Genomic DNA, 20277 nt, shown 5'->3' on the forward strand with positions numbered 1-20277 from the left:
ATTCATTTGGCCAATACTATCATGTACCTAATATAATTCAGGTACTGTGCTGGGGACTAGGGATTTAAAGATACCTAAAATGCTGTCTCACCTTTTAGGGACTCCTAGTTTAGTTGAGGAAATAGAGATATTAACTGTCATTGTAATGCAGTAAGGGCATTATTCCACATTTGTGTAGTCTACAGAATATCTCAGAGGGGAAATAATTACCTCTACATGGCCCCTTGGGAAAAGTTTGGGTGAGAGAGGTGGTATTTTTGCTAAGACTGTGTTTTTACATTATTTTAGGAAATTCTTTATGAATGTGATTCTGCCCCATTGCTTGTTGTTACATGTCAAGCACTTTACCAGTCAATGGCTGAAACACATAAATTTTGACTTACTATCATTTTGATTCAAGCCATTGCTCTTCGTCCTATCATCATACATCATGCTAATTATTTTCTTCTTTGTATTTGTTACTTGTGGTAACAAATAACAAATTTTTTCTTTGCAAGGATGAAATAAACACTGTTCTCTGTTCTTTATAAGTCTGTGAGAGAGCCATTAATGTCAACATGCTGATAAAAAGGAAATGAATGGTGAAGAACAATGGACTATTATAGGATTTAGTTTTCAAAGGCATTTGAATGCTATTTGACACAGCTTGAAACAGGCAGGTCTGAGATACATCATGCTCTTCAGTCACCTTTTTAGTCTTTTTCTTGATTTCCATCCTTGCCCCCTTATTCCACCTCTTACAGATGACACTAAAACACTTTAAATATTTTTTTCAGTGAAAGATATTTTTTCCCCCAACGCTTCTATAGAAGAGAATTCTGAAGAGACGTTGGAGGATGTCTCTTTCAACCTTCTACTTGATATATGAATTTCCATTTACAGAGCAAGCTAGCTTCTTAGATATTTTAGTGTCTCCACAAGCTATATTATCTTTCTAGTATTGGGAAATAGTTGGCTGGATTAAAGAATATTCCAGTTTGATAATATATTTCAGTGGCCTAGTATTGAATAATGATAAAACAAAAGTTGAAAGTTTAGAAATGTAATCTACATCATAGAAGTAGTAGCATGCCAGCTGTTAGCTTTTGGATTCATTGAAGGGTGCAGTTTTATGAGATGATGTATAAATGTAAGTTGTCGTGAAGTTCTTATTATCTGATTTCTATATAATTAACATTTATGTCATGTCTTCTGAAGCTTTTTACTTTATTAAGAAAATAATACTAAAGGCTATTAATTATTAAATGCTTGCAATGTACTTTTTGCTTCATTCAGTTCCTCATTTTAACGGTCTTTCTCCAAAATTCTACCATGTATGTTATCTTACACTTTCTTATTTAAGTATTTTTGTAAAATGTGTGTTTTTCAGGATGTCTTCCTGGGTTGATTAATTTGCTTATAGGTTCCTTGATCCTACCATCCTATTAACCATGAGCTAGTCCCCGTATGATTTTTTTGTTCTTCTTTTATGTCTTCTTTCCCCACTGGTAACTACTGGGATTATATTCACTTTCTGGGTTCTTGAAGAGTCATTATTATGGCCTCTGACTTCTTTCTTTATTCTACTTAGTATTTCAGCATATGTGTAAGTGTTCTTGTAAAGCACTTGTAATTCTATTGGGGAATAGTAGAAGTTTATACGATAGATAAATACTCTTATTGCTACTGTGAGTTGTGTTTAAGCCTGACACATATTTTATGTTCATACCACATATTACTATATCTCAAAGTATGTTTAATCACTTCTACTTTGCTATGTGTACTTATATGTTCTTGCCAATATTGTCATTGTAAATTATAACAAATAAGACTAGCATGAATCTGTGTGAGTCACTCTTTGCAGCACCATATGCAAATAGACATTTAATGCTGTTAATGCTATGATGATGATGAAAAATGTCTGCTGCTCCTGTTGACTGAACAGCTGCCTGACAATAGACTGAGATTTTCTGTGTGCAGGACTTGTTCAATTTCTATGTTATTCTTTTCTTGAAGAGTGGAATGTTTCTGTCTATGTTTTCAGTGAATTTATGCTAGGCCATCTGTTTATAAAGCCCATTTCCATCATTATCAATTAATATTTATTGGGCAACTACTGAGTGCATAGTAATATTGTGCAAACAAAAACCATTTTGCTACAGATAGACTTATTCATTGACTTAGTACTGTTTTATTTTTATTAGAAAATAGTGAAAAACAAAAAAAAATCCTCCTAAATCCAAAGGCATAAAATAACATCCTCTAACTCTGAAAACTGAAAGATGTTGTATATTTACAGAGCTTTCTGTTCAAATATATACAACTTGAGAAATTCTAAATTAAATTTCCATAATTATCTATGATCTTCTATTTGTCAACAATCCTAACTCAGTGGTCCTGCATTTAGAAAGTCAAATGAAGTATTATTTTACTGTGGATTTCTAATAAAACTATGCATCTCTTTTTGAGAGCAAACTACTCAGATAAAAACAGACCTTCCTCTAGGAGCATTTGTTTTTTGATTTTGAAGGAAATCCTGGAAAGTGCACTCGTTGGGCTCACATTTAACTTTACTTGCAAGATTTTTATTAAGTTAAAGATTGCATAAAAATATAATCTGTTCCAGTAAAAGCAATGGCATGTTAGGGAATAATACTCATTACCATTGTTGCTTTTGAATTAAAGAAGTTAAAAGACTTGTATGTCTTTTTAGCATACTGGCTTTTTTATGAAGTAATTAAGGTTTTGTTTTGCAGATTGGCAAATTTACAACATTTGAAGAATGAAATCCTGACACTAGTCAACAGCGGTTTTATCTTTAAGTTATTATTATAGTCATGGTATTGAATTTTTGCGGATTCATTCATAATCTCTGGTCTAGTTAGCCTTCTGTGAGGCCCTTGGCTAGGTTTAGGGTAAAGATTGTGTCCACGAAACAGAGCAGTGGGAATTCGTGACTGAACCCTTGACCTTGTTTGGGTTCGTTGACACTGGGTGCCCTAAACAGTGGTAGATTCCGTAGGTATGGGCATAGTGGAACCAAGAAGTTTATTTGTTCACTGGGGAAAATAGGTCAGTAAAAAGCATCCATCTCTTCCACCAAGATAATTCCTATAAGAGCCCTTGTGTATTTTTGGGATTCTTGAAATAATAAACATCTTATTAGAAGAGAAAAATAAAAAAAAAAAAATCTAGGCCATTCTTAAAATAAAACCTTGAGCTTTATGTTTAAATACCACAGGTATCTTTAAGGAATGTTATTAAGGATTACTATTACTATTAGAAATAGTATTTAACTTATGATCGATCCTACTTAACTACATGATATTGGATATTACCCTTTGAAAAAGAGGAATTGTTGTATTTGGTGACTTATGTGCTTACCATTTCCATCTGGAAAATACACACAGTTCAATTCGTACCAAGTTTTTTGAATTTCTCTCTTACTTTGATATCCCTTAAGTTTGTGTGGTATCATAATAGTATCAGTATTGAATTCCTTTTGGACTTCTATCAAGCATTTCTACTTTTCACCTACCAAAGTGTGTGGTGTGTGTGGTTTGTTTTATTTTTTATTTTTTTAGTTGTAGTTGTTGTAGAATTTCCTTTCCTTGGTCATGGCTGAAAAATAAATTTCTTTGAACAATTTAAGTAATATCCACTTAGGTATTTTTAAATTAGATATTGGTTCAGGGATTTAGAATATGAATGCATTGTTTTTTTTTTTTTTTTTTTTTTTTTTTTTTTTTTTTTTTTTTTTTTTTGCCTTGAAAAGAACCTTAATTTTTTTTGTTTTGATTTTTGTTGGCACAGATAATCCCCAACTGGATGAACTTAAAGGCTAAAATTTTCCATTACTTTAGCTAGTTCTCATGGGGGAGGAATCTCTAACTTGATTTGGGAAAAAGCATAATTTAGAAATTCAAAGTACATGACAAAAAAAGTATGTGTTAATATAAATTAGTAGTACATGTTCTGAGCAATAAAATCCTGCTGTATTATGCATATAGAGTCCTTTTAAATATATGTATTATTTTATTAATGTTTGATGCCTTTGGACCTGTGTTTAGGTGTCCAAAAAGAATTTTTGAGATAGACATCAGATTTCCATCTTAAAAAAAATTTTAATTAAATAAAGTTTCCATGATAGTGTTTTATACATACTCAGTACTAGAGTTAATAGAGTTTTTGCTTGATTGAAAGTGTCCTTAAAGCTACCTCAAAATTTTAATATACATAAATATAAACAACATATAACTTCAGTTTATAGCTCATGTGGTCTAATTTGGATTGGAATCGCATTATATTCTGTTAAGCTTAAAATATTTGTCCGCTGGCTTTTATTTTCTACCCATGTGAAGAGTGTAATTACAAAATATAGTAAGAACAATGATTTTCTAGTGTTTAGTGATATAACTTCTTCATTCTTTATTGTTACTGGAAAAAAATCTGATTTGATAGTTTGTACTTTCAAGTAAATGATGTTGACTGTTTAATATGAGCACATACTTGTTTTTCTGTAGTGTTGTTACTTTACCAGTAAATGATCTACATGTTCTTGCCCTTGTGACCAAAGGCGTGCAATTGTAGCACTGCTGAGTGATTAGGATAACTTGGGATAGGTTATGTTTATAATTTTTCTCCGGAAATTTCATTGGCCTGTGTGGGAATTAACATGTGATTTTTATTTCATTCCCATGCCATCATTCTTAACCAAGCTTGCTGGTCCATTTAAAGCAGACAAAGGGCCTTTAATTCCCTATTTGTTCTACATCTTGGAGTGTGTTGTCTGTTAGAGCCTCTTGATAAACATGCTTGTTGTCAATGTGGTAGAGATTTTTATGGTTAAGTGAGAGGTCTACAAACATTTTTCTTTTCCCCTTTTTACTACTCTCTAAAAGGAAAAGCTAATTTTTTTTTCCCACTATATGTAACTATGAGAGTTTAGAATCACCTACTTCTAAGGAAATGCAGTAGTACAGTACACGATACGACACACTTAAGGGAAAGAAGAAAAATTGTTGTTATTAAAGATTTAAATGTGCCCCAGGGACCCTCTATTAAGGCTCAGTGTTGTTGCTGTGATCTTAAACGTGTAAAAGACAATCTAAATCCTGGAGCAGGGCACATGATAGCTTTTAGCTAAACTGCTCTTAGGAAACAAACAAGCTTTAAAGAACAAAATAACGTAATTATTGAAATTCATTGGCATGTGATTTTTTTTTCCTTCTTTTATAACTGTTTTTACTGGGTCAGTTTTAATATAATTCTAAGTTGCTTGATTTAAGTCAAATGGAAAAGAAATCCAGTGCAGGCTTACACCCTTAAAAAAAGGTAGTAAATTAGTTACCGTTTATTATTAAGGTTTAAAGAAATGGCTTGTAATTTTGATTTGGCTAATTTAAAAATGTCTCTCTTTGAGTATTGTTTGTGTTTTCAGTGATTACAGGTGCATCAATATATATTTAATGGCCCTTAAGTGTTAGGTTTTTTCCTTCTGTCTTTCATTTTAAACTAGATAATGTAGAAAACGGTTCAATATTCTAGGCTACAGTATTGCATTTGTGTTTACTTGTTTACTGACTCATGGTATATAGAAAGCAGCTAGTGTTCAAACTTAATGGCATTTCTAGATGATATAGTGGAAATGTAGTAATTTGCTTTGGATTGTTCCTTAGTATCTCACTTTTGCTCCTTATTGAAAACAATAGAATTTAAGTTATCATTCACAAAAATTTTTTAAGACTTATATATACTTAGAGTAAAAGGAGAAATTGGAAAAAGGAGACTATTAAATACAGTTTTAGGCAGCAAGTAGAGCTATAATAGAAAAGTACATTATTTTGGAAAATCAATATTATAAATAACTTATTAGATGTTGTAAGGGGAAAGTAAGGAAGAAAGGAGTAGCACAATATTATTTTAGCAAATTTCTAAGTATCCAAGAGAATTAGAGTTTCTTTTATTCAACCAACTTAAATGTAGAAATTTTGATTTTTTTTATTTAATTTTTTTTGAGGATCTCACTCTGTTACCCAGTCTATTATTATTACCAATAATAATAGTTGCATTTTATTGCACATTTGCTGGGAGCCAGACATTGCTTTATGTGCTCTACAGATATCAGACCATTGAGTTTTCATCACTACCCTTTAAGTTTGGTATTATTATTTCAATATAAAGAAGCAGTGTACTCAGCTGTTAACAGGCAGGCAGCCATAATCTGTATCCTATCTCTGTCACTAAGTAGGTGAGTGACGTTAGGCAAATGATTCAACTTCTTGTGCTCCAATTTCCCCTTTAATAAAATGGGCTTGGAATAATAATAATTCATAGAATCATCATGAGGAGTAAATGTATATTTTGAATATATGTAATATATTTATTTATTATACGTGAGGAGAAGAAGAATGCCTGGACATACTAAACACTATAAAAGTGTGATAATATTGTTATTCTCAAATCAAAATTATTTTTCATTTTGTTGGTGCCTCTCTGCCTCTTTACTCAATTTCTATTTGAGAGTCAGAATTATGGCAGAGGGAGCTGAAATTGATTGAGTATACTTGCATCAAAGCCGTTTTTAACATATTTTGCTGTTTGCCTAAAAATTGGTTTTCTGTTGATCTTGTTGGAAAAGCTTCTGGAAGCTTGGCTTTTCACAAGTCATATGGACTTTACACATACACCTTGCTAAGTCTAAACACTAAAATTGTTAAAAATAATTTTTAAGCAAATGGAATGCATTTCAGATATTATGAAAGACAGTTTCAAGTATAATTTTCCCCTTTAAGTTTAATTTTGTCTTAACATAGAAACAAACCAAAACAAACACTTTTATAGTTAACTTTTGAAATGTGTATTTTCTTAAAGTTATTTTTCCTCATTTTATTAAAGAGGGGAAACTGTAGAAAAGAATATTTGTTTCCAGGTAAACTGTTAGCTATCTAGGCCCTCTAAATAATGTAATAAAATTCCCAAAGATGGGGAAAAAAAGGAAATGAAATGAATATTAATTAGGATGATCAGGAATTGTTTATTGTTTATATTTTGTCCCCACTGAAGCGTTCTTAGGGTTACAGTGAATGAGCAGGTTGTAATTTATAGATTTTGTGTAACTCATATCCATGTCTTCCTCAGCCCTAATACATAATAAATTCTAGTAGTGACTTTCAGTTTTGTACATATTTTGGAGTAATTTTTTTTTTCCACCTCTTTCATTCCAGGCACTAAAGAAACAAGAAGCTAAAGCAGATGAGCATGAGGGGGCAATAAAAAATAAGCTAATACAAACTGAAACTGAGAAGAATCAAGTAAGATTTTAAAAGTTATCTTTCAGAGAATAAAGTGGTTTGGGGCCAGTGGTATTTGTTGAGTGCCTTGAAAAGTGTCACCAGGATCCTTTAGAACACTGTGAATTCTTTATCTTTCTATGTGGAGTCAATTGGTTCAACAGCTCATCTACTTGCTAGGACTTACTCTTGGAAATAGAGAAGCAGGTTGTTTGCTACCTTGTCATCTATGACCACTCTGCTTTCTGAGAGGTGAATTAAACTTTACCTTTTCTTGTTGGAAACATTTTAAGAACTTGACTTTGTTGCAGGGTTAGAAAAGACCTGTCATTTGGAGACTGAATATTTTGGTTATATTCATTTTCATTATAGTGGACAGATATAGTAAGCAGCCCAGTTCTGAAAGCATTCTCTATTTCTATTCAATTAAATTAAATATCAACAACCTTTGACCTATGTTCATGTTTATGAACTGTGTGTTCATGTCTATGAGCACGTAGAGCTTAGCACTTTAGAGTTAGAAAGGAATTCAGAGGCCAAACAACTCTTCCTTAATTTTTGAATAAGTAGATTTAAGGATGAGCTCAAAGTAATAGAAGATGAAGTGAAAATTTGCCCTGTTTTTACTCCATATTGCTTTTTTCTACCTACCATTGCCTCCTTTATTTCATTTCAACAACTCATGTAAAGGCAGCTTCCCTGCTGCTTTCAGGGTAAGCAAAGTATGTTAGGTCATCAAATTTGCCCTTTGGGAGTTGTGATGTTGAAATTACACAGGGATTATGACCAATATGGGCTCTGGTTGATTTCAAAGTCATTTTGCTTCAATTATGATTTCTTCACTCTATTTCTCCATAGAGACTAAAGAATGGGTCAGACAGTATTTTATGTGGATTCTGTGATCCCCACATATACTTTACTTTTTAAAAAATATGACATTTGTTTTATGAGCCACATGTATACTTTTAAAAAAATTATATACTTAGATTTAAAGATATATTTTGAAATAATTATAGATTTATAGGATATTGTAAAACAAGATGCACAGAGAGGTCCCATACACCCAGTTTCCCTCAGTGGTAACATTTTGCATAATTGCCATTCAATATCAAAACCAGGAAATTGTTGGTGCAATCTACTTAGTTTATACAGATTTCACCAGCTTTATATATACTCATTTGTGTTTTATGTGTTTGTGTGTGTGTGTGTGTGAGTGAAGTTCAATCCATTTTTATCTTGTATAGATTCTTGTTACCACTGCCACCATCAGGATACAGAACTGTTCCATCACCACAAGGCTCTCTCATGTTCTTTCATAAGCACACCCACCACATGTGCAATTATTAAAGGATTAATATACAGATAGCAGTTGTTCAATTGAAATGACAATTTAGAATAAGTACTACAAATCTAAGCACTTACTAGCGTCTTAATATAAATGTACGATTTTTATAAAACTACCTTACTGTTATAAAATGCAAATAAATCTAGGACATATAAGCTCTAAATTTTTAAGAAACTTATGTTCTATCCTGTTACATATTTCAGCTTGAAATCATCTAGGCATGTTAGGAGTTTGTAAAATATTTAGTCACTTAACTGGTCACATTTTTTTTTTTTTGAGACAGAGTCTCACTCTGTTGCCCAGGCTGGAGTGCAGTGGCACAATCTTGGCTCACTGCAAGCTCCGCCTCCCGGGTTCACGCCATTCTCCTGCCTCAGCCTCCCGAGTAGCTGGGACTACAGGCACCACCACCACACCCGGCTAAGTTTTTGTATTTTTAGTAGAGGCAGCTTTTCACCATGTTAGCCAGGATGGTCTCGATCTCCTGAACTGGTCATATTTTTTATCAATATTTACCTCATGGCAGTATCATTAAGGAAATTTTAGATGTCTCATTCTGTATTTAGACATTTAAAAATTTAAGGAATGTCTTATAAATGTTAGAAATATTAGGGATGTAGGAAATCACCAATTAGATGAAACTTTTGAGTTATTGGGTCCCTGCAGTTTTTATTCTAATTTAGTTAATTTGACACTACATTTTCTAATTTAAAGGAAAAAATTGCCTTAGAATTTAGATTGAAGTAATTTAGAACTGGAAGGGATCTCAGAGACTGTTTAATACAAAATTTTTATTTTAGAGATGACAGAACAGAGGCCTAAGGAGAAGAGACTGGTACTGACTCACAGTTGAGGTGAAACTTACTAGATCCTGACTTCCTGAGGCCTGGTCTAGTTCACTTCATGTTATACGATTAACATTATTTTAATGGAAGTATTGATATATGTTCATAGTGAGAGATTTATTCTTTTATGTTACACGATTAACATTAATGGAATTATTGGAAGTATTGATATATGTTCATAGTGAGAGATTTATTCTTTTATGTTAGCTGTAAATGTCTTCTGAAAACTTTTCCACTTTTCTCCTTTTAAACTGTGCCCATAATAATTTAGTTATCTTCTGTTCCATTGGACATTTTTATTTATCCTTTGTTGAAACTCTAGCTTGAACAGGAATTGGAGCTATCTCGAAAGTTATTGAATCAATCTGAAGGCAGCCGAGAAACACTTTTGCATCAGGTAAGTCTATGCAAGTTATTATAATATACTTTTACATTAAATCAGGATTGAGTAGCTCTATTTAAATGTCTTTGTGAAAGGAAAAAAGAAAAAAAAACCTAGGTCTAGAAAAAAATGTTTTCCTAAGGAATGTATATCAGCACACCTAAGCAAAAGATAAAATTCTTTCAGGGAAATTCAGAGAAAGCTAGTACAAACATCAGCCAAAGTCCCCACTGCATTGGTGTATCTTGCTGATTGCTGCTACAACTTACTACTTATCTCTCTTAGCATAAGCAGTGTAAAAGTAAGACTGAATGTATAAGATAAAATTTTCCCAGGAGCTTAATTTTATTCCAGGAGGCATTGGGAAGTAAAGGAAGAAGTAAACTACATAAAACAGACCTTTGCATGTTTACGTTACTTTGAATAACATTATTGTCTTTAATTCATGTTTTCAAGATACTACTTCACCCTTTTAAACCAAAGATAAGGCTTATTTTATTTTATTTTTTTGGAGACGCAGTCTCACTCTGTTGCCAGGCTGGACTGCAGTGGCGCAATCTTGGTTCACCACAACCTCCGCCTCCTGGGCTCAAGTGATTCTACTGCCTTGGCCTCCCGGTAGCTGGGATTACAGGCATGTGCCACCACACCTGGCTAATGTTTTGTTTTTTTTAGTAGAGATGGGGTTTCACCATGTTGGCCAGGATGGTCTCCATCTCCTGACCTCGTGATCCCCTGCCTCGGCCTCCCAAAGTGCTGGGATTATAGGTGTGAGCCATCACACCTGGCCGATAAGGCTTAATTATTAAGTATAACATTTTGCATTCCATCAGCCCATAATGGGAGTTTGGCGCTTCTGATGTTTAAAGTTCAGTAACTTTAAATAACCATCTTACATACATTGGATAAGGGCATATGGGGTTCTAACTGCCTCTCTGTGTTTAATACAAACTGCAATTATACTTTCTTCTGTTTTGAAGTGTGTGTTATATAACTCACCTTCAGAATATGCTAGGGGTAGGCAAAGATGTCAAGCATTATAGATGTTCAGAAGGAGTATTACATTTTGACAATTGGTGCTGAAAATACAAGATAGCACCTGTTTTACAAAATCTTTGAAAATATTCGCTGACTTTGTTCTGCAGCCAGTGGTCACATGGAATTAATTTTGGCAGAGTTCAAATTTTCCTTTTTAGAAGTTTATATTTGTATTTAATTCCATTCTGATTTGTTTGGAACTCTGACTTATAATCTCCAGTTTCAGTTATGGAAGCAAGATATGTCTTTGTTTAGGTTGTCATTGTGATTTTAGCTGAATCTTTTTGTCACTGTTAACTTGTTTAATGGTCTTTTGGAAGTACCTGTTATGTGCTAGGTAATTTAGCAGTCTAAGGATAGAAAGATAAATCAGTTTCTGACTTCAAGGAGTTTGGAGTTTATTCAACAGCATCTATTACATACTTATTTTGAGCATTATTTTAGTATCAAAATATGCTAAATCATGATCATTTATCTTGAATTTAACAACCAATAGACCATGTTCACATGAAAGCAAATGGGTGAAAATAGAAAAATATAAAAACGTATAATACTTAATTGAAGCTGATTTGGGTTAATAGTAATGGAGTAGACTGAGGACAAAATAAGTGATTAAAAAAAAATCTGATCACATTCTTTGCCTCAATGGACACAGAGAAGGAAAAACTATGCATTTATTCTTTGTGGAATAAATGAGAGGAATGAGGAAATGGAGCAGGAAACCGTTCCACTATGCTTGGAAGGAGATTAACCTGGATTCAACTTGTATTTACAATAGCCCATTTGAAGTAGGTCTTTTTCTGATTGTGAAAACTGATGTTTGATTTTTGACGATGTGTTTAGGTAGAAGAACTGCGTGCACAACTTACGAAAGCAGAGGGTGATCGAAAGGGTTTACAGCATCAAGTGTCTCAGATTTCCAAGCAACAGTCAAACTATCAGGATGAACAAGGGGAGGACTGGAGGTTTAGGAGAGGTAAAATGTAGATTTGTACCTAATAATGTGATAATTTGTGTGGGGGCTTTTTGGTCTTTCTTAGAAAATACTTTTCATCCTCAGAAATTGCATTCCTTTGTGATGCTCATATCATACTGTTTCTTGATCTATTAAAAATTTTCTGATAAGTTGATAATAATTTAGCATCATCCCATTTTAATAACTTCCCTGCTTGGTTCAAACCCATGTGGGTTATTAGACCTACTTAACCACGGATGGTTTTCTCTTAGAAAGAGCCTGCAAAAGCAGTAGTTTTTCCAGCCTCCTGTTCCCATGCCCAAATATATGTGCATATGTGTATGTATGTACCAGTCTTTGTACTTACACTGTAAATGTCACTCTGTCTTTCACATTCTCTTATCTCAGTTTTCAATATAGGAGAAATTAAAGTTAATACCCTATCTTTTTTGTGATCTGGAGTTGGTGACAAAAATTAATCACAACTCAGAAGTAGTCATGAGCTGTATCACTGGCTTTTAATGTGGATTAGGAACACTTTGTGTTTGAAAAATATTAGGATACCTTCTCAGTGGAGGTGTTAATTTAAATTATGAAATTTAATGATTGGATGTATGTTCAGGCTTAATAATGATAATATTGAGATTATATAATAGTTTCTATTAGGTGAGTTCACATTGCTCAGCTTCTATATTATTCCAATAATGAGGCTTCCTGCTCAAATGCTCAAAGTATTGGTGAAATTTTTTTAAGTGTTTGATGTACTATTAAATTCAGGGAAGGTAAATATTGCCCCAGGCTTTCCAAATATACCTCCATATGTTGCCTAAGCTAGAATTTCCACATTGCCAGAAAATCATCAATGGATAACAAATTTCGACAAACCTATTCTGATATACATATATATATATCTATCTATATATCTATATATCTATATCTATATCTATATCTATATATATATATATATATTTTTTTTTTTTTTTGAAAAAGAGTCTCACTCTGTCGCCCAGACTGGAGTGCAGTGGCGCAATCTCAGCTCACTGCAAGCTCTGCCTCACGGGTTTACGCCATTCTCCTGCCTCAGCCTCCTGAGTAGCTGGGACTACAGATGCCCGCCACCACGCCCAGCTAATTTTTTTTTTGTATTTTTAGTAGAGATGGGGTTTCACTGTGTTAGCCAGGATGGTCTTGATCTCCTGACCTCATGATCTGCCCACCTCAGCCTCCCAAAGTGCTGGGATTACAGGCGTGAGCCACCACGCCTGACCTCTAAATAATATATTTTCTTAGTCTCTTTTGTGTTACACTAAAGGAATACCTGAGGCTGGATAATTTACAAAGAAAATAGCTTTATTTAGATCACAGTTCTGTAGGCTGTACCAGAAGCATGGCTCTAGCATCTACTTGAATTCGGGGGAGGAGTTTTGTGCTGCATCAAAACAATGCAAAGGAGGTCAATTGGGGAGTGGGGATGTGTAAAGGGGGACCAAATTCAAGGGATGTTATGGAGTTCTGACAACTTACTCTTGTCTGAACTAATCAATTCCCTTGAGAACCAATCTAGCCTCAGGAGAGCAAGAACTCACTCACTACTGCAATAAGGGCACCAAGCCATTCATGAGGGACCTGTCTCCGTGACCCAAACACCTCCCACTAGGCCCCATCTCCTAACAGCCATAGTTGGGATAATATTTCACCATGAGGTTTGGTGAGGACAAATAAACTATATCCAAACCTTAGCATATTTTTATTTGTATGCCATTAAGTTTCATTAAGTTCTGTGTGATATAATGTAGGTATCATTTGACCCAGAATATCACTTATTTTTAAACAATCCTAAGCTGTTAGCTTCTTCATCAAATTTCATAAAGATGCACATGAGAACTGTTGGAAAAAAGACCAACACATTTGTTATATGTTTTGATACTTCATAAAATGTAATTATTTTTGTTGTAAGTCTTTGAGGACTAAAAATATTGAGCTTTTCTTAGCTACTTATCAGGTACAAAAAAAATTTTGGAAGTTTTTTTGTATATGTGATAATGGACTTCTTCACCTTTTAACAATTGTAGAGTTTTTCATTCTTTACAGAATACTTATATTATTTAAAGGCAGTTCTATAGTAGAAGTCATACTTATCACATTTTCATTTCTTCCTCTGCCCACTGCAAAATGGGTTCCACCTCTATTTGTAAAATTGACTTTGCATGGTTTGCTAGCAATCTCCTCTGTCAATTCCAAGGATATCATTTCATTACTTATTTTACTGTTACTTGCTTGTTTCTTCTTCCTTCTTGAAAGTCTTCCTCTGACTTCCATGCTCCTTGCCTTTCCTAATTCTTCTGCCTTAGTTATTTACATTCTTTGTATTGGAATCTTTTTGCTGTGTTCAGTGTGTCTTTTCAATGTTGGTTTTGCCTACTATCCTATTCATGGCTTTTGTTACTTAGTATTTCTGCCTGGGAATTGATGAAAAATTATCACCTATAGATGATAATTCCTAAATCTAGCTCTATTTGCTCTCCTAACCTTTGGCCCTCCAGATGGAGTTGCTCATTGGTTATCTCTGTATGCTGTTCCTCAGAATGCATGTTGATACACAGCTGAATTCATCATCTCCTCAAACATGTTTTTCCTTTCCTTTCTCAGTGTATGGCATCATCCTCCATCCAGACATCCAAGTCTAAAATGCAAAGAACATAGAAATTATTTATTCTCTCCTCCATATAATTAGTTTCTACCTCACGCCTATTTATACATCCTAATATCTCTTGAATTTGCAACATTCTCTTTCTTATTCCTACTCCCCCAGCTTAAGCATGCTTGGGCCAGTATAGGACATGTAGCACTCTCTTGTCTTACCTATTCTGGCCTCTCTGAAATCCATTTTCTTTTCTACTACTAAAGGACACTATTATTATTTCTTATTTCTATATTAATGATTAAAAAAAGGACCTGAGAATAAGGAGGTTGAGTTACTTGCCCAAGATCACACATGAGGGAAGTAGCAGACTCCAATTTTTTTTTTTCCCCAAACTTGAGATCTTAACTGCTATCCTATATTGACCAAGCATTCTCTAAAATCGAGTATTTGTAATGCTGTTTACATTTTATACTTTTTGTTTTAAATATTTTAACTTTGGGAAATGTTTCATTACGTATACTACATGTATATGTATGTATAGATGTGTGTGTATATTTATCTTTACTAGTATATATATAAGAGTAAACATACCAAAATATGTCTCCATATCAAATATATATGTTTCATAAAGTATACATATATGTATACATACATGCCTTCATATTTTATATAATATATATTCATTCTAATGTTACATCCATATATATATCAAGAAACATGTATCAATATATACATATTATTGAGACGTTATATGCACACAAATATACACATATATATAAAATAAAATGCATATATTTATAAAATACATACATTTACAAATAGATAAATATGTACATTTGCAGGTTGGATACCTATCAGAAGTAGAGAAAGTAGGGCTCATGGGCCAAATCCAGACTGCCACCTATTTTTGTAAATAAACTTTATTGGAACACAGCTACGCCCATTCGTTTATGCAATGTCTAGGCTACTTTTGCAATACAATGGTTGAATTGAGAAGTTGTGACAGAAATCATACAGCTGAGATATTTGTTATCTGATACTTTATAGAAAATGTTTGCTGATGCTTGGTTTGTAGGATAAATTCTAAATTTCCTAGCAACACATAAACTCTGTTGACACTCCCTCCCACCCTCATAATATATGAGATGTATTGGCTACTTAAAACTACTGTGTGTGCAGTTACCTGAATGTTAAATTCAGTTTTGTACTTATATGCTAGGTGTGTGCCTTCCCTAAAAACACCCCAGCTCCTTCTCATTTGCTTGGTGAAATTTTGTATTCATTCTTTAAGTCTGACTTAGTTCTCAGTTCTTCCTACCTTAGTTCCTCACTGAGACAGAGCTAATCCCTTTTACTGTTTTTACTGTTTCTGTATAATCCACATGTATCTATCAGTGCTCTTATCATCCTATGGAAATGCCCATGTCTTCCCTTCTAATATATACAATTTTGAACACTAGTATTCTGAAGTTGGAATGTATTTTACGAATGATGTATAAATTTAATTTGTTAGTGTTTTCTTCTTTCATTCCCTTTTTTGTTTTTTCTGGAAAGGAAACCACTAGAAAGGTAGTAGTTTTTAAATGATAGTACATGTTCCAATTGTTGACATTTTAGAGTCCATAAAGTAATTTATATTTTGTCTCTATTCTTGGGATATGTATTAGTCTGTTCTCATACTGCTAATAAAGACACACTCGAGACTGGGTAATTTGTAAAGGAAAGAGGTTTAATGGACTCACAGTACCACATGTCTGGGGAGGCCTCACAATCCTGATGGAAGGCAAAGGAGAAGCAAAGGCATGTCTTACGTGGTGGCAGGGAAGAGAGTTTGTGTAGGGGAACTCTCCTTTATAAAACCCTCAGATCTCATGGGACTTATCCACTATCATGAGAACAGCATGGGAAAGAGCTGCCCCCATGATTCAATTGCCTCCCATTTGGTCCTTCCCACAACATGTAGGAATTATGGGAGCTACAATTCAAGATGAGATTTGGGTGGGGACAGAGCCAAATCACATCAGGATGTAAGCTCATTGAGGATGAACTTTTATGTTATTTGTCCTTATATTAGAAGAAGGTCTCCTGTGTATCATAGATCAAGTATTTCACGTTGATTTAAATACTAAGTCAACTTATATTGTTAAATGATATATTAATTTCAGGTTGTAATCTCCAGATTAGTAAGGATTAGTAAATTGGTCGGCCATACACTATCAGAGATTTAATAGCATCATTTGTTGTTTATGTTGCAAGAAAATTATTTTGTGGGTGAAGTGGCTTTGTTGAAAACTCTTTTTGTATTTTTGTTTTACTGTTTGGAGTTAATGTAGAGATGTGAGGAAAATTAAATTTAAAAATGTGTATGATTTTCTTGAGATAAAGTGCAGTAGAAATCAGGTAACATTTTAAATTTTAGTATCAAACTGGAATAATATTTGATGACATAGCAATGTATATGTTTTTGAAAGCTATAAAACTTGAAAGAACAGGCTGGCAAAGTCTGTTGAATAACAGTGTCAGTAAATGGATTATGATAGCTAGAATATTGAAACATCAGGTCTCAGTACTATTTGAAAGTACATTCTTCTGTGAATCAAGAACAATTGTTGAGCCTTACATTTTGTCTTTTAAGGGGTTGAGCGGGAAAAACAGGACCTGGAGAAGCAAATGTCAGATTTCAGAGTGCAGCTGAACTTCAGTGCAATGGCATCTGAGTTAGAGGAAGTGAAACGGTGCATGGAGAGAAAAGACAAGGAGAAAGCACATTTGGCATCACAAGTAGAGGTGAGTTTGCTCTTTTTAAGCCATATTTGAAATATTTTAATTTTATCTCATGGAATTGCTTAATGAAATTTTAATATAAAGATGTATTGTTTTATGAACTCTAGTTTGAGCATTGATAATATAAAGTTATATTAATGGCTAATTTACTTATATGTAGAAATTCCTATGTATTCAGTTCTCTTTCATTCAGGACCCCAAAGCTAGGAACCTGGATTATTTTCCTTTATTATTTCACAGAGAAATCCTTTGCTATTTTTAAATTTGAAAATATTTTTGTTCTAATAGCAATTGAACCCTTTCTGCAGACAGAAGGGACCTTTTTTCTTTGAGAGAACAGTGAATTATTATTTATTTTGTGGGTGAAACTTGCATAATGCATAGTGAAAAGGTGTTACTGATAATTCTTCTTTGAAACCATAAAGGTTTTCAGACCTCTAGTTGTTCTGCATGAGGTGGAATTGCCATGCCTCCATTAATTTAGAGTTGTGTAGCAATCATGGATGATGTGGTAACCATGAATGAAGTATAACTAGGCATCTACCATCTCCTGCTTTTATCTAGCATAGATGAGGTAATTATCGGTATATATTAAAAATCAAAGGAAAGGACCTCATAAAAGGAAATGGTTTAATTCAAATTACAATTATGCAAATTAGATTAAACATGGATGACACATTTGGAAATAGATATGTATCAATCATCCCTGTATCTGTTTTTATGAGTGAAGTTTTATTCTAACTTGAAGTATTTCCAAAATTAAAATGAAAGGTAGAAAATTGGTGTTAAAAGCACCTAATTTTATATAACCCAAAGGAAATATTTAATGTTACTCGTCTGTGTTTCTCTTTCATCTTGTCAGCACATCAGTAGAAAATGTCTTTTAAATTTAGTTCAAGATTCAGATTGTAAAGATAATGAAATATTGACATACTCTTTACAAAGCCCTCTACATGTTTAATAAAGACTTATTTGAAATTGTCTCGGAGCAATGGTAATTATACAACTTTTAAAGTTTGCTTCATGGGTATTATTTTAGCCCTTGATCTTGCTGATGAAAATGCTAAAATATGATTATTTTGCTGAAGTCACGTATTTAAAAAAAAAAAAAAAACTATGCTGGTTAGATCTAAAAGGTAGAAAAATCCCTTTGCTTTATGTTCATAACCACACGTTGGTCCTTCCTCCCTTCTTTCCTTCCTTCGTATTGTTTCTTTTCACTTGCCATCATGGTATAAATTGGAAAAAAATCTCAAATATGTGAGCACTAAAAAAATTATTTATAATAGCCTAATAATGCTCTTATTCAAGATTCCTGGCTTTCTCCTTGTCTTAACTGAATAGTTTTTTTTTCAATTTCATATGGGTTAGGGGAAGAATTTGAGTCCTCTTGGGTTAGTTTGGTTTAGCTGTATAGAGTGTGGGTGTGAAAAACAATTGGAGGAAAGGTTTTTACAACACATCAAATATTATTGACTGCCTGTTACATGCCAGACACTGTTCTAGGTGCTGGCAACCTAGCAAAGAACACAAATGCAGTCGACTCCTTGTTTCTCACAGTGGATCTAAAATTGATGCAGGCTGGGAACAGTGGCTTGTGCCTGTAGTCTCGGCTACTCAGGAGAATGAGGTGAGAGGATTGCTTGAGCCAGGAGTTCAAGGCTCCAGCGAGTTGTGATTGTGCCACTGCATTCCAGCCTAGGCGACATAGTAAGACTCTGTCTCTAAAAAATAAGTAAATAAAAATAAAATTGATGCAGAAAGTTCTTTGAGTTTGTCTTGCTTCTAAGAATAAATTTCTTTTTGAGAATGAAAGTTTTTTTTTCCAGTTGCCATTGCAAAGGACATCACAAAGACAGTGTTTATCCCTTACGACATTAACATTAACTAGTCTTATTTTTTCTGATTTTCTTTTTTCAAAAAATAAAATAGTTAACTAAATTTGCAACTGTTTCTGATTTAGTGACACTTCTGATTATGCTTTATTTTTCATTGTAAAAGAACTATTAAGGTAGAACAAGTGTGCTGTCCGTATCACTAATGTTCTTGTGGCACCTTTTGGAGGCCATTTGAATATCTTTTTTCCCAAGCTATTCTCAAAGTGATGTCTCATGCAGACTTTGTGAGATATTAGGTCATAGATTACTTGATTGTAACCTCTAACTGTTTGGACGAATGGAGGCAAGATGGTGCACTTCCGGGTTCTTCATCACCAACTTTTCCCGCACGCGCGAAAATGCAGCTGGCGCCAGGGAAGGTGCAGACCAACCAGGCATGCGCCAGGTGACGTCAGTCCGAAGAGACCAAGATTTACCTGGTCGCACTTGCGGAACGCTCCCCTCCCCCGACATGCCTGTGCCCCGCCTATTGCCCTCCCACTCCTAGAAAAGCTGCTCCCAGCCAGCACGCCCCGCGGCCTTCCTCAGTTCCTCACTCCTGTCAGGACTGCAGGAACTCCGTCCGAGAGCTTCACCGGGTGACTCTCTTGGCCTCCTTTGCCGGAGGCTGACAGACCTCTCCCTACCCACCTTCTTCCCTGAAGCTAGGTGACCAAAAATAAATTTGCAGTTTTGCTCCTACCCTTGCCTACTCGCTGGTTCTTTTGTGCCGGCTCTGGTGGTCTTAGAAAAACAAATCACTAACAATTGAAATTTTTTCTTGAAATTTAGCCTCTGCTTTATTTTTAGAGAATATTGGGTAGTATGAAGATGTTGCCTTATACATTCTATTAAAAAAGAAAGATTACTCTTCTTTAGTTGCTTTTCAGAGACCAAATATGAATAAAAAAGATGCACAAAATGAGATCATTGGTCAGGCCCAAGAACATATATATAGTAACAGTTCTTATGACTTATTCAATCATTAATGTCTTTCTTTTTAACCTTCATTTTCTGACACCTCTCCTACAGAACCTCATATGTGGTCTTCTCAAATAATTCCTTTTTTCTTAAACTTCCCTACTCAGTTCCACCATTTTTTTCCTTTGTTCCAGTTGTTCATTGTTTCTGTGAAC

At 34.0% G+C, this 20277-nt stretch overlaps 1 protein-coding gene across 3 annotated transcripts in view; it reads left to right on the forward strand.

Moving 5' to 3' along the window:
- The window catches only part of CEP128 (centrosomal protein 128), a 504131-nt gene that overhangs the window by 125488 nt on the left and 358366 nt on the right, over positions 1-20277 (forward strand). For all 3 annotated transcript variants that reach the window (XM_023185111.1, XM_023185121.1, XM_026455590.1), the window contains 4 exons: positions 7206-7292; positions 9784-9858; positions 11725-11857; positions 17116-17267. In XM_023185111.1, coding sequence (XP_023040879.1) covers positions 7206-7292; positions 9784-9858; positions 11725-11857; positions 17116-17267 — 447 coding nt within the window. The remainder of the gene's footprint in view (positions 1-7205; positions 7293-9783; positions 9859-11724; positions 11858-17115; positions 17268-20277) is intronic.

The sequence above is a fragment of the Piliocolobus tephrosceles genome, chromosome 6, assembly GCF_002776525.5.
Source record: "Piliocolobus tephrosceles isolate RC106 chromosome 6, ASM277652v3, whole genome shotgun sequence".
Taxonomy (NCBI): Eukaryota; Metazoa; Chordata; class Mammalia; order Primates; family Cercopithecidae; genus Piliocolobus; species Piliocolobus tephrosceles.